The 15,395-nt window shown below is 41.5% G+C and overlaps 1 protein-coding gene across 7 annotated transcripts in view; it reads left to right on the plus strand.

The window, feature by feature from the left end:
• Positions 1–15,007, plus strand: part of OPA1 (OPA1, mitochondrial dynamin like GTPase) — a 72,713-nt gene extending 57,706 nt beyond the window's left edge. For 5 of the 7 annotated variants that reach the window (XM_025211499.1, XM_025211501.1, XM_025211500.1 and 2 more), the window contains 2 exons: positions 12,235–12,330; positions 12,838–15,007. In XM_025211499.1, coding sequence (XP_025067284.1) covers positions 12,235–12,299 — 65 coding nt within the window. In that variant the 3' untranslated portion in view covers positions 12,300–12,330; positions 12,838–15,007. Of the gene's footprint in view, positions 1–12,234; positions 12,331–12,834 lie in introns of all 7 variants that reach the window. The other 2 variants (XM_025211496.1, XM_025211502.1) reach the window with 1 other exon arrangement.
• The last annotated feature ends 388 nt before the right edge of the window (positions 15,008–15,395 follow it).

Below are 15,395 nucleotides of genomic sequence, written 5' to 3' on the forward strand. Positions count from 1 at the left end.
AAAGTGCAGATAAGGTAGCTCCTGCTTTGTATCAGGGCAGAAAGGGCTTTAAGGAGCTGCGTCTTCTCAAAGAGAGAGGTAATCCTCGAGGGAGAGCATACATGGGTTGTAAACCTCCTCTGATAGAGTGATGGTTTACTTAACTTCAGATCCCAGATGATGACCTGAGGAGGACTGTGCTTTCTTAAAGTTATTGATGAAGAGCTAGATGCTGATATCCAGGCTCAAAAATGGATCCTCACAAAGTTTAGCACACTCTTCACTAACTAAATCTATCATTTAAAGTCAGCAAAGAAAGATAATTATAAATTGGTACAAGCTGAAAGGCCTATTTACTGCCTGTTAATCTTGTTCTAGGCCACTGATCTCCTACCCTTTGATGCAGGTTGTCCTGGCGTTATGTTTACCAAGTGTAATCCCTGCCTAAAATTCATTGCATGTTGCAATGATAGATGCAGGCTATTGGGGCACAAAGTTTTTAAAAATCCAGTGTTGTTTGTAAATACTTTATATATTGTTGCTTGAATTGGAGTTTCCTGTAGCAGTAGCGGTGTTGGTGGAAATGCAGCGGTTTTGCAAGTTGATGAGTCAAAAGTGTTACTTTGATCCCAAACTGAAAATAGTATATCCCAAACTGTGGGATATATTATTCAGATCCCAAAAGTGCAAAGAAATTACAACACTATGCTTTCTACCAGTATTGCCTTCCAATATCATACTAACATAGAAAGTAAAAGCACCAACGTATGAAGGGGTGGGGGAGCAGAAACAAGCAAATACAATAAAACAGCCTCTTCTTTTTCAGATCGTGAACATTTAATCAACTATTCTTTATTGCTGACAAACAAGTGAATCACAGTACCACTCATATCTAAGCATTTTTCTTGTTATTTCCCTGGCAGACACTTGCTGATTTAGTGCGCGACTTTACGCAAATGTTGGAATAGATCAGTTTGTGATCCGCGTTCCTTCTGAGTACAGTCTTTCTTTGGTTTGAGGACTGAAAAGTTTTGGTTATTTACACAGTTAAAATCTCGTTGCAGTTCTGTAATCCCATTGATGCCCAAGGGTTTACACAGGAAACTTCCACTGGCCACATAAGCTGCTTGTGTATCCTTTGAAGCAATGTCAACCTTTTTTTTTGATGAATCATTGAGTAATATTAAAGGTCCATCTTCCGGTTTATATTTTTCATCAATTCCTGCCCAAGATAATGGCCACTTTCTCATTTGCTCTTAGAACAGTTTTCTTTCCACAATGAAATCTTTGTGTGATTGTAGACCTGATCTAAGGCATTTCTTTTCTGTACTATGGCTGTGCTAATGGAATACGTTCCACTTGTGCCCTGAACCACATGAGTAATCCCTGTCATTTTTACATTGACTCCGTCTCTTGTTTGGACAGTTTTAATTGGAAATCGTACCCTTAATGAAAAGTTTTGAAGCCTGTGTTAGGTTATGAGCTTAGCTGGTAGGGTACATGAATTAATATCCCTTTCATAGACACGTGGGACATGACGTGTTCACAGGAACATATCTTTTTTAAGTTAAAAAATAGCTATAGCTGTCGTTTTCACTTCAGTTTAGCTACCTTCCCTTAGATACGGTACCCTAGCCCTGTCTGGTGTGGGAAGGTGACTTCGCACTAGCCAGCCCCTTCAGCCCTAGGGAGTATGCTGCAAAATACAGTCAGCTTCTGTTCTGTTTGATTGGTGGGGGAGGAAATGTGCGGCTGAAACCATTTCATTAGCCAAGAAGGGCTCACATGTAGATCTGGGGCCACTGTAGGTCAAGACATTGATTGATTAGTAGCCTACAGTTGCATTGCTACAATGCACAATTCCTGCTTGTGGAGTTAAAAAGCATTTTAACAGTGTTGAAATGGCAGTGCTAAGTACTTCTGGAAAGTAGCTTTATCCTCTGATAAAATTACTTTCATGCCGCAGGTTTAGTTTTGTCCCGGTATCATGAAATAAAAGCATTACTGTTCTATGGGGGAAATTAATTCATTTGCTCAGATGCTTGGTTTTTGCTCAAATTAAAATATGGTTTGAAGAAAGAGTAAGAGCATTCAAGATGCTATCTCAGCATCCTGCATCTCCTAGGGGCAGAGGGTGCGTGCTAAGGGGAAGAGTGTGCGTGCACGGCCTGTCCAGACTGCTCTGCCCACTGCCCCTCTCCCCGTACAGCTTCCAGCGTTCAGAGGCCGAGGAAGTCCTACCTGGATGTTGCAGGTTACGTACTAAAATCAGTAGATCCACGGTTTTGGGTTTGAGCTCCTTCAGGACTCTTGCATGAGTGCCATGTGGGCCTGGTGATTTGCTGCTGCGTAGTTTATCACTTTCCTTCATTATCTCCTCTACTGATATCTCCATTTGTCCTCTGGAAGGAATGGCTATGAAATAGAAATCCCGTTAACATCATTCATGATAAACAATGAAGCAAAGAAAATGTTTAACTTTTCTGCAATGGCCTTGTCCTGCTTGAGCATGGATTTTACTCCCTCTTTGTCCAGCAGCCCGCTGTATCCCTGAAAACTTTCTGCTTCTGATGCACTTAAAAAAAGAAAAAAAAATGTTATTAGGTTTGGCATCTCAAGCAAGTTGCTCACAAACTTTTTTTTTTTTTGCTTGCCCTATTATCATTTTACCTTTAGCTTATCAGAGACTATGTTCTTTTTTATTTCCCTCACTTGGACTTGTCCTGCACTTCTTGAATGATAACTTCTTGTCTTTAATAGCCTCCTTTATTCTCCCTTTTAAAGAGCCAGTATAGTTTTTAATCTGCTAAAATGCGTTCAATTTGTGCCTCCAGTAGAGTATTTTTAAATAGGTTCCATGCAGTCTGCAAGTTTTAACAGTTTTTGCTGCCCCTTTTCTTTTCAACTAACGCCCATACTGTTGTGTAGATCTTCTTTTTGAAGTGAATTGAAACCATACTTTATTTATTTTTTGGTTTTTGTTCTTTTTCCCTCTCCTGCATGGATATCAAACCTGGTTACATTGCTGTCACTATTACAGAGTGGTGCTGCAGCAGTTTGACCTAAACCCTGGACTCTTCTCAGGTCTAAGTTGGGAACAGCTCCCCTTTTTGTGGGGTCCAAGACTAATTGGTCCAAAAAGCAGTCATTTATGGTGTTTAAAAATTTAGTTTCTGCATCCTGCCCTGAAATGTGATCTACCCAGTCTATATGAGAATAATTGAACTCACCCAATATTATTGGTGAGTATAATTAAGGCCTGGCTCAACAAAGTCTTGGCTGGGATGATGTAGTTGGGGCTGGCCCTGCTTGGAGCAGGGGTTGGACTAGATATGACCTCCTGAGCTCCCTTCCAACCCTAACTTTCTATGATTATATTTTCTGCTTTTGAATCCTTTTTAATCTGCCTTAGCATTTCTCATTCACTGCCACCATCCTGATCAGACAGTCGGTAGTATAATGCCAGAAGATAATATTTTTAGCTCATTTGATGTCAGTGATTGGGATACACTTTTCCATCCAAACTCTGTTCCAGAGGTTGAGGTTTTTGTGGTGTTCAAACCGGCATGGTGGTTCTGGCTGATAAAATGCTAATTGCAGATTCTGAGTGTCGTTTCCCTTGCTTAAGGATTGATCCAAAGAAATTCAGATTCTGTCTCTGAGCGGGGGAAGCAGGTCTCCCTGATGTGTATAGGATCCTAGGAAAGTCAGGCTGAAAGGGACCTCACAAGGTCACATCTAGTCCAACCCCTGCTATAGGCAGGATCATCCCGAACTAAACCACCCCAACCAAATGTCTGGGATGACTATTTCTGAAAGTTTCCAAGGATGGAGGGTCCACATCTTCTCTAGGTGCCTGTCCCACTGCTTGGCCACCCTTATAGTCAGAAAGCTCCACCTAATCTCCAGCCTAAATTTCCCCTGCTGTTATCTTGCTGAGATCCTATGATCCCTGCTGACTTCCTGCCCCTGGGCGGGGGGCTGGACTCAATGATCCTCTAGGGTCCCTTCCAGCCCGAATGTCTCTGAAATCTATGAAGTCTTGAGGCCATTGCTCCTGGTCTAGCCACCAAGAAAAGCCCATCTCCATCCTCTCTGTAATCACCTTTCAGGTATCTGAAGGCTGTTATCCCTGCTCGGTCTTCTCTGGACTAGGCAAGCCTAGTTCTTTCAGCCTTTCCGCAAAGTCTTGTCTCCCAGATCCCCCGTCATTTTTGTTGCCCTACACTGGACTCTTTCAAAACTGTCTGCATCCTTGAAGTGTGGGACCCAAAACTAGATGCACTATATCTACTTAAAGGAGGTTTTTGGTCAGTTAATTAGTAGGAGGCTGTTGGGGAGCTCATGTGAATCAAATTCAAATATTATCTCTCTGTAGCATAGTATTTCAGCCTCTCACAGATGCCACCCAGCCATTCAGAGCAACTTTTCACCCATTCACTGTGACTCTAGGGCTCATATTATTGGGATACCATGCCTGTAATTGCACGCTAGAATAAGATGCTTGTTAGAAGAGTTATGTAATGTGAGCACCACTGGGTTGAGCATTGCCACTTAGCTCTGGGCTCCGGCTAGTAAAATAGAACAGGGCTGTTTTATCTTTATATGTCTGAAAGACAGGCTTGATTTACAAATGTAATTAATAATATTGTCGTCATGATTATTCCATCCCAGCGAACATTGTTTTGAATTTCAAAATTTATGGAAAGTATTCAGTTCTTCTGGCCATGAGTTTGAATCTGTTACGTGTTCTTATATGTGTTAAACATTTTATGGCGGTAAAAGATAGCTTTACTGTAGTGTTACATCAATTAGCAGCTTTGTTCAGTCTGCTCTTGCTACCAGTAACCAAGTGGTACCCTAGCTTTTCTGCAAGCTTGCATTTCAAGTCTGTATATTTTTAATGCATCATGGATTTACTATATGAACCATTATAAATGCCATTTAATCCCGTTCTGCAGTGCTTTTATTGCACTAATGAACTAATTGTTTAAGAATCATTCACATGATTCATTCTCCTGTTCTGCCTTTCTTAAAACGTCAGCCACTGAAGGCCTTTTGACAGACCAATATTTATAACAGTTTGACAGCAGGATGAGGAACAGCGTTTGTCTTTGTAACAGCCTGAAGAAAGGGCCTTTCCAGCACCCAGCCATGCAGTTACAATCTTGACCTCTTTCTTATGCTGGGAACATACATACAGCAGACAAGCAGCACCTCCCATGTGTTTTCTTGACCTGTTGACTGTCCATTCACTTCCCATCTGTTTTGCAGTCTTAAAGGAACAGAGGGGGCCCTCTACTTATAAATCTGTCTTTGCAGGTGATAAATGATGTTCTGTCTCTTTAAGGGCAACCTGGGTGGTTTTGCCTCTTTTTAGCAATTCAGCTTTCCTCTTGGCCACATCCAGAGGAAAACCTGGTATGTGAACAAGAGGAAACCGGCAAAAAATGTGATGGGTGATTTCAAAGGATTTTTTTTTTTTTTTAATTCAACAGGACATGACCCTGCAACGATCGGTAAATTATAGTCGCTCTTAATCTTCCCAGTTCTCTAAGACCTGAGCAGGCATGTTGATGCTGGTTTGTAACTATGGAAGGGAGGCTGTTTTGTGGGGCAGAGTCTGACGATGGTGGTTAAAACGCTGCCCTGCACTGTTTCAGCGAGAACCGAAGTTTTTGTGCATGGCCTTTACCATGTGAAAGCTCGCAGCCCAGAGGGTTGAGGCCGGAAGACTGTGCGGCATCTGCCGTGTTGATACCTGCTCAGCGTGACTTTGTGAATGGGACCGGGTAGTGCCTGTGATAGCCTTAAGCCGAAACTCAACCTTTTCTTGTAAACTAAGGATCAGTATTCCCTGTGTATTTAAGTGCTTACTGCTAGGCATGCTAATCAAGTCTGGCTTTAGGCTCAGGTTTCTTTCTCGGTGGAGGAAAGATGCTGTGTTCACAACAGTAAGTTAGATTTCTCCAAATAATTAAATGTAGTGTAGAGGAAGTTTAGAGGATAGCAATAATGGTTTGCAGGCAGGAGGGGATTGACTTAGGTGGAAAGATAAAAAGGACTAAAATCTAAGCTCCAGATGAAAGGAAAGACTACTCAAAAGCCTGCAAATATGGGAGAAAGAGAGGGAGGGAGAGAAATTATTCAACATAGCATGAGGCCTCTTGAACAAGGTCCCCTGATGCCACTGTTGTCCTTCAGTCTTAAAACCCTTCCTGTCCTCTTGAAATAACAGGCATAAATCTACCCCTCTATTACATTAAGACTGCACCAATTCAGGGCACAAGTCATATCTACATCCCATGCCCGCTGCTGATGCCATGGCCTCAACAGCGCGCGCAGGGCTGGGAGCTGGGGATCCTCGAGGTGCTGAAAAAGTAGCCGATGCAGAACAACGTGCTGTCGGGAGTAGATCTGCCTAGGCAAGCACGCGGGCTAATGACTATTTCCAGCATTGCCAGCTGGAAGGCGGAACGTTTTGGGGGCAAAGAAGAGATTAAAACCCAAATCCTCCCAACGCTGTTCTCACCCCTCCAAGGTCTCCCCCGAGAAAAGCATCTCTGCTAAGAAAGTATTTAAATGCTTTTCTGAACGTGGGCTCAGTGCATGACTTCGGGCAAATTACACTACGTCTCTACGTTCCATCTGTCAGTGGAAATCCTCATTTCTTCCGGTGAGGCCGGGTGTGCGGATTAACTTTCCCATTTGCAGTGTTGTAAAGCGTTACGACCAGTAAGCACAGACAGCCGTCGCTGCTTTTGCAGTGTGACTGGTCGCTCATAGATTATAAAAATAAAAGTTCCCCTCTCTCCGCCTTCATGGCTGTTTGCGAGGTAGGGACAGAATAAAGTGTTCTCTTCCTGTGTCACTTTTAATGTTAGGGTTAGACAGAAATGGCGTCCCGTTCAATAAAACGTGCTTATTTTTTGGAAAACCTGAACAAAGATGTGTAATTGGAGCGAAAATGTGGGAGACGGACATCTGCAAGAACGCCTCTGTGAAGAACTTTTCGTTTCTTCGGGGAAATTTTCAGGTTTTCAGTCAGGAGAGAGGCATCTTCAACTTGCAGTGGAAGGCTAGATGCCTCTTTGTAATAAAAGAAAAAAAGGCACATGGTTGTAAGGCAATTTTTCTTACCTCTTAAAAGCATTGCATGGAAAGGGTAAGTGCCAGTTATACGTGATACCTTTTAACTTACTAGCTTTTGTCACTCACTCAGTCGTGTTACACGGTTGCTCAAATCTAACTCACCGGCTTTGCTTTGCTTTGCTGGGAACTGGTTTCTATTTTGCCCCGTTGTGGCATTGCCTTTACTGGTGAGGCTGGTATATAATGCATCCTTAAGGTTGGGATCTGTCAGTAAGCAATCCTTGTAAAACTGTTTTGGGTCTTTTTCTTCTTTCCTGAACTGATGTTAACAGCAAAAACAACCCTCATCTTTAGCTGTGTCTTTCTGTATTCACAGTGTATTCCGATCCTAATTACAGATCAATTAGTCTGGTTTTGAACCTTTTAGAGCTAGTATCACAGGATTAATGAAAAGAAAATGAGCAGGAGACAAGAGAGACCAAGCATGAATGAGTCTCTCAAGACAGCCGAATAAAGAATCCCTTCATTCTCTCTCAGTGAAGTTTTATGGGATATGGAGAGAGGATTATGGGAATATTTATGGGGCATAATGAATTCATGTATGGAGCAGCTCATCTTTTAGGTAAACATTGGATACATGGGAAGTAGAATAGGCATTCATTGCCTCCAGGCCTGCGCGGTTCATTGTGCCAGAGCTGGAAACAAGGGTTTGTTACACTTTCTCCTCACTGGTTTCTATTAAGTTTTGACCACAGTTGAATGGGTGGTGTAAGAATTATATATTCATCACTCTGAATCTATAGTAAAACTACCAAAGAAAGTATCCCCCTCTCTCTAGAGCCCACTTTAAGCTCTGGCTCATATTTAAACTTCACAAGTAAAATATAATAAAACAGCAGTACTTAAACTTACGCGACACACTGGTGCATTGGATAAAAACTTGCGGAAGTTCAGTATTTTGAGAGAGCTGTTTACTGGTCTAAATACTCATTGTGCCGAATGAAAGGCAGTATTAATTAATAGCAGGGCTCTATGCCCATGTATTGCGAAGTGCAATTTAGAGAGGAATACATTTCGCTTGGTGCTGCGTCGGGAGAGGTTGTATTGCATCTAGGAATACAACATTTAGCATGAATAATTGCAGCTTCTTGACAGCTTTTTTTAGGCTGTTTTCTGTAAGAATAACTGGTATGGGTTTTTTTTTAAGTATTAAATTACCTCAGTACCTCATAATTATTACAGTTAAGCAATGAGTCCAATGCTATAAAAACTAATACAGCGGTTATGACTATAAAGGAAATTTTAGCACGTCTGTTCTCTGATTCAGTGTGCTCTAGTGGGATAAATATATGCCATTCTGTTATTTTAATATTCCTTAATTGAAAAATGAAATTGGGTATTACTGGCACACAACCTTTTTTAAAAGGGTGAACTCATAAATTATAGATTTTTTTGCTGATACTGTGAATTTTCTATACTGGAATATTTCATTAGTCAAGGGTTGAGCGGGGAAAATACTTGCATTTAATGCCATTAAATCTATCTGCTTTCAGTGAGCTTGATCAGTACAAAAATGTATTTGCAGAAAGACTGTTGGACTGAAGGAGGCAGTCCAAACAAAAACCATGCTCTGACTGCGACCGAGGTAGACCTCCCTCGGTCATCACTTCATTCCCTTGATCTCGTGAGCCATTGCTTCTTGGTTGGGGGGGGGGGGGGGGGGGTAAGGCATGGAATTAATTATTTCAAAAATATTCTTTGTCCACATAATGCAGAGTCAGCCTGAGTTCACCTGTGATATCTGTGTTGCCCTCCTAAATGCCCAGGATGTCGATGTTCTTATTGCACGTGCATAGCAGCATGGAAATAGTACCTATTCTTTGTCCTTTTTAAAAAATAAAGTGCAGAGTGCATTTGATTTAATAGGGAGAATGTCTTAGCAGAGCCTTTCCCAGCGTGGGTATGGTTTCAGAGACGGTAATTGTACTTTGTAACTTGTCTCTAGTTGCATATTATTTTGTTCCGAGACTGTTCAAGAGCATTATAATAAAATGGTGGCAGAAATCACGGAGCGCCCTTTGCCTTTCACCTGAGGGTCCCAGATTATAATACTTTGCAAATGTGAATTCAGCTTCACAGCATCTGTGTCCTCAGCAAGTCACTTTCCCGTGCTCTAGCAGATGGGGATGCCGTGCAGAGGATTTTGGTGATCTGCTGGAGATGACCTAGGACTTGAGTGGCAGAGTTAGGAGCAGAGCTTGAGTCCCTGAGTTGCACTGATGCAAAGGCCCCCAAGCCTTCCTGTCGTCTTTTGAAACAATAGACCTAAACCTCCCTCCTTAGTGAAAAAAGACAGCAGCAGTATGGGGGGAAACTGCATTTAGCTGCTTTCGGCTGAATTGTGGCTACCCAGTGTATGTGGATTTGAAAGTCCTTGCTCTTAAGGAGAAAAGAGAAACTTTAAAGCAAAAAAACCATGTTACGGTCTCTTCAGAGCAAGTTGGTTTACTGAGGGGTCATCTTTCCAGTACTCATTTGGATCACATTTGAAGTTTTCAGATGCAATACTAAGCCTCTTGAAACCAGTGAGGCCAGGGCATCCCCTTTGTTCGTGTCATCAAGGCTAGAATTATTCAAATGTTTAAAAAAAAAAAAGCCCACAAAAAAAACCCCTCTTTTGTATTTCTAGACCTGGACTGCTGTTGATAAGGTTTCTTCCAAGTAATGCATCCGAATGTGTGTGTGTGTCAGTTCCCAGGGAAAGGGGGTAGTAACGGAGGGGAAAAAACAGTTGCTAAAAGCACATTTCATTTAATTTCTAGATCTGGACGGCATTCTGGCACCATAGTGCTAAACAGTGTGCTATGTGCTGTGCCTCGGTTCGCTTTTGCACAGGTGCTTTCTTTTCTCAGAGGCCTCCGTGCCAAAGCTAGTAGGAAGCGAATTGGTCTCTCCAAGTGGCTCTGCCAACTTGGAGCTGACGTCGTTGCTAGAGTGGCTGCTCCCCGACTAGCTGGCACTGCAAGGGGTGAAAAGAGAGGTGTTTGGCCATGTTAGTCTGAAATCAGGACAGACTAGAGTTGCACCTTTACTGACTACCTGAATCAGAGATGTAGAACATGAGCTTTCATAAGCAGCAGCCGACGTCAGCTGCTGTGAAGGGACTGCAAGAAGCAGAGCTGCTAAATAGAAAGCAGCACTTAAAATACAAAGGCTAGGGAGGGTGGAGGAAAAAAAAGAGAGGGGCACTCCTGGGAGAGGCACATGGGGTAAGAGAGCAAGAAACAAAGCAGTCAGCCCATTGAGGAGGCTTATAAAAGCTAAACCAGGTAATGGGATAAGGCTCCCTAGTCCTGGTTTAGACCGTTCTTAACACAGTCCAGGCTGCGGGTGATTTCTTGTTCCTCCGTTTCCTGTTCACGTGCATTTTTAAGGTGTTGTCTGACAACAGGCAGCGATGGCAAGTCCTTGGAGGTTAAAGTCAGGTGAATGGGGGTGAAAGTCAGGTTTCCATTTCCGACAGGCCGTTCACTTTTCGAAACATGAATATTTTTTCTCATGGAGAAATGTAGTGGCCTACCCCAAAATGGAGTTTTGCCCTATCTCTTTCAAATGCCCGTTACAAAACTCATCTTTACTCCTATGTATTTTGAGTGGAATCTCTCTCTTTGGTCTCGCCTGCTACAAAAGCCCCTTTTATCCTAAATATTTTCTTGCTTCTAAACCATTTTTAGTAGACTATGAGGATTATGGCACTTTGTTGTTAATAAAAGCTGTTATTTCTTCTACCTACGTCCTACAAACATTTCATTTTGAGCTGATACACGCTCTGTAGTGCCCTGTTGAATGACTATTATTTTCTTCATTTTTCAGTTTTGCTGGGTGTCTGCTGAATTCAAAGACCTAAAGTTTGTCATGTTCCATCAGAAAAAGGACAAAAACTGTTAATGGAAGATAAACAGCCTTCTATTATACCTTATAAAAGGAGATAAAGAGGCTTTGATTGGAATAACGTTTCAAACTGGGGAGGAGGGGGGGAAGGATCTGTGTGTGTGTCCATGTGTGTCAGAGAGAGAGAAAAAGAGACTGCCTTTTTTATTCCTAAAACGAGATTTCAGGATTTTTCTGAATTACAAATGATTTTCCTTTTCCATGCACAGTTAAACACAAGAGATGACTACATGTAGAAGCATTTTCTAGAAGCGCCTTCAAATGCGGGGGGAAAGCAAGATGCAGACTTTAGATCCCCATTAGGTTTTATTAAACCATTGCAATTTGCATAGAGCAATTACGTTATATATCGATGGGTGTTGGACAGGCTCTCGATGGAAAAGAAAGGGATATTATACAACTGATTCTTCTCCCTATTTCTTAATGAACTGTTATGTTCAATAATTGCACATAGTTTTGTTCAAGCTCTACGTTTCAGGATGGGGAAGTAGATTTAGATTCAGAGGTTGTATAATCAAAAGAATAATCTGATTCAATGCCTCTGGTCAGTGCAGAGGTTCAGGAAACCCAGACCCAATTGCAAACTTTTTCTAATACAAAGTGTGGGTAAGAGCATTTCTTCCAAGCGCTGCAAGTGTTGTCCTGTCATGCAGGTGTGCAGTGGGGTTCCTTGAAATTCTACCTGTGAGATGGCCAGCGTTGAACTGTTTCTTCAGTGATTATGGGGGTCTTTTTACTAATGTGGAGAAAAAGAATATTTCGTTGAGAGAGAGAGAGAGATTAGTGCACATCACTTAATGGATAAAAACTCCTGCGGTGTGACAGGTGCACGGCGGTGCTGGTGCGTGTGAACCAGTGGAAACGTGAGCTTTTCAGAACGTAGCTAGTCCAGTATCGGATTGCTTTACTGCATCCTAGATTTATTAAATTAGCATGGCAGCACTAAAGGAGCACGTCCCACATAAATGGTCTTTAAAACACAAATATGAATCTACGGCCAGTGCGTTCAATTTTAACCAATGCAGAAACTGTACACAAGGGTTTAGCTAAATGCCTGCTTTGGCACTCAGTGAATTGTACATTTAGAAAAATGCTTGATTATAGCACTGAATTTTGTTCATATTTATGGATCAGGTTTTTTGCTTCACTGTGCATTTATTTTTTTATAAAGCAGCAAGAAATTGTAATTCCGTGTTTTTCTGATCTTTCTAGAAAAAGTTCGGGAAATCCAGGAAAAACTTGAAGTCTTCATAGAAGCTCTTCATCAGGAGAAATAGATGGAGGCAATATTTTTTAGTTAATTAAAAGGTAATTATAATACTCTTACTACTCTGTGTTAAGAAGCTAACCAATGGCTTGTACTGGTATAGTGTTGGCTTTGTGAAAATCCCTTTCATCTTGCAGCTTGCTTTGCTGCTTTCCTTTTTGGGTGCCACAGCCCTAGCCTCTGATAGCAGGAGAATATGAAGCCTGATTTAAGTATGCTCCCTAGGTCAGTGGATCAAGTCTCATGAAACAGCTGTAGTGTACTCAGTTATTCTTCAACACACTATTTGTATCAACATTAAAATGAGACAGTGAGTTCTTCCTCTTTGCAGTCCCGAACGGGATAATACTTCCGTCTCTTTCTGCAAAGTTTTACACAGGGATCTCAAAAGTAATCCTGCAACTGAAAATTATTTTCGTCAGCTGTCGGACCTCCTTTGTTTGTCATCTGATTTACGTGCGTTAAGTCTCAGAGTGTACACAGCATCATGACAGCAACACAGTGCCATTGCACCTGTGTGTTAATTAACTCTCTTTTTGTTTCAGCAGCAGCAGCAGTTATAACGTGAATGCAGCCCTTGCCCACAACACGTTGCACAAAGAAGGCTTTTCTGTCCCATTCTCCTCCCCACCAAAACTTTCGGGGAGCATCGTGTGAGGCGAAGGGGGACGAGAGAAGCAGTTTCTCTATGGGATCGAGGTGTTTCAACAAAACCCGTCCTCTTAATTTTGGAAGCAAGATGCGCATCACAGCAAAATCTGGATTTTATGAGGTTGAAATAAGTTGGGCAAGCTCCTCCAATGTACAACTGAGTTTTGTTTCTGAGAGGAAAAGAGGCTTCTGCTTGGCTGCTGTCTAGCATGGCAGGACTGGATAAGATTCATTAAGTAATCCAGTGTCGATTCCTTGCCCAAAACAATGCTGGGAGTTGGAAATAAAGTTTTATCGTTTGTACATACGTGAATAATGCCCTTCTAAGTGATACTGTTTGTCTCTGTAATGCTGTATGTTGAAGTGTCCTCTGATCAATAAGGTACAGATGGAAATGCACTGGTTTAGGAAGGCAGATCTTGGAAAGGAAGCTGGGGATTTTATACAACACATAAGCACTTGAGAGGACTCGTCCGAGCAATCCTTTCAGGTCCTTTTGGAATGAAAGTACAGACTGCCGTTCGCTGACTGACACCTTAACAGGTTTGGCTCAGGAAATGTCAACAGCTGTTCACTTCTTTCCTGGTAGATGATGTTGCTCTGAATCCGATTTCATTGCAGGATTTACTGGACTCTGGCTTTCCAGTTCAGCTCTTCCCCCCGGTTAGGAAGATTCCTGCTTGTGTGTATGGAGAATGCAAAACAATAATGTGATGGTGGAACGCCAGTTGATTTGACCCTCAAATAAAAACCTCAGAGAAAAATTAAAATCAGATTTTATTTCCTTTTTTTCTGGGGACTCTAAGGCCAAAATTGCTTTAAATTAATGCAGTACAGAAGATCCCTTCGTAGCCACTTGCTTTATATCAAGCATAGTATAAATAGTCACTGAAATCCATTTCCTTCAGCCTGTCATGTTGCCCCTAAAGCGGTATGTATAGTAAATACGAGAGCTTGGTGAACTATAACATATGTCGAGTCTTTGAACTATCATAAAGAATTTTGCCCGACTGGTTTTTACTTGTTGCTTCTATTATCTTCCAGTCACGAATTGTTCATGTTAGCCCCCCATACGTGAGCGTGGGCTTTTTTACATACCTCCTCTCAAGTACTCTTGTGTAAAATGGTAACGTGACAAATTTAAGAAAGAAAAGAATCTAAACACCATTGCACAGATGTCCGATGCCTTTTTAACCCGCTTCCTATTCTTCTCTTAATTTTTTTTAACACAGATGGCATAAGCAAGCTATGTTTGATAAGTGATCTGGATGCTTTCAGGACTACTTCCATGGAAGAGGGGTTAGGCAGAAAACTGCACGAGGAACGCTATCTCAAAGTGCACGTTAGAGCGCTGATGTATACTCGCATTCGCTCTGTTAAAGGCTAGTTATTGGACGTGCTGTTAATTGAGAGAGAGGAAGGATCGATATGCGAGAGCATTCATCACCTCTGTTCTCAGCTGGAGGAAGCACCGGTAGGGAAAACCCTTAACACTTTAATGATCAGAAATAAAACTTTAAATACTATCATGTGAAAAATTAAATCATAGTTTTTCATACAAAGGTGCTTTAAAGCTTGAACATCGAGATGATCTAACACTTTAAGTACCAAAATCCTAACACTTAAGCAGACGTTAATGATATAAAAATGAGTCAATTTTAGGAAAAAAAGACAAATTGTATTATCTGTTGATAAAGACTGAGTACCTGGAGAAGTTTAAGTTCCCAAATGAGGAGGAAAACAGGTTCCATGGGCTGGGTACCAAGTGAATGAGTCTGTACTTGTATTAAATCCCTCTTCTGTGCAAAACACCTTTTGCATTGACTTGAAGAGATCACTGTTTGAAGCCTCCATGTAGTGTAAGTGTTACCAAATGTCGCACCCAGTGGTCCAGATACATCTCCACCCTCTGGGTTTTTTTTTTAAGTGAAATCAGTACAGTTTTGGGTTCTAACTTCTCTCTATTGCTGATATGACACTTGGCATGATGTATCCCATGAAAACTAGGTATTTATTGACTGCTGATGTAATTGAAGGGAAAAAATAAAATTCAAATTTTGAACACTACATGGTCTTGTACGCGCGGTTTAAAAATTACTTTACCTACTTGTGCCTGTTTCCTCAATTGTAAAGGTACCCCCACTTCTGGAAGGTGCTTTAAAATCTTTGAACAGAAAGTGCTATGCTTTTGCCACATAACGTTGCTAATTAGCAATTCAATTAATTGGGTCAGTATTTTGTTTCTAATATATTAATCACAGTACGCCTACATTACTGTTGGTATAGTGCTATGTTTAGATACAGTCTTTACAGACGGATGAGGCATAGTCCCCGTTGCAAGGCGTTTACCAGCTTCTTAAGGAGTTTAGGGACTACACAGATACAGTTGGCATAAATAAAATTCCCAGGCTTTTGTCCCAACTACATGGTTTTAGTGCTTTAAATGATGGTTGTT

Source organism: Alligator sinensis, unplaced genomic scaffold (genome assembly GCF_000455745.1).
Source record: "Alligator sinensis unplaced genomic scaffold, ASM45574v1 scaffold632_1, whole genome shotgun sequence".
Classification (NCBI taxonomy): domain Eukaryota; kingdom Metazoa; phylum Chordata; order Crocodylia; family Alligatoridae; genus Alligator; species Alligator sinensis.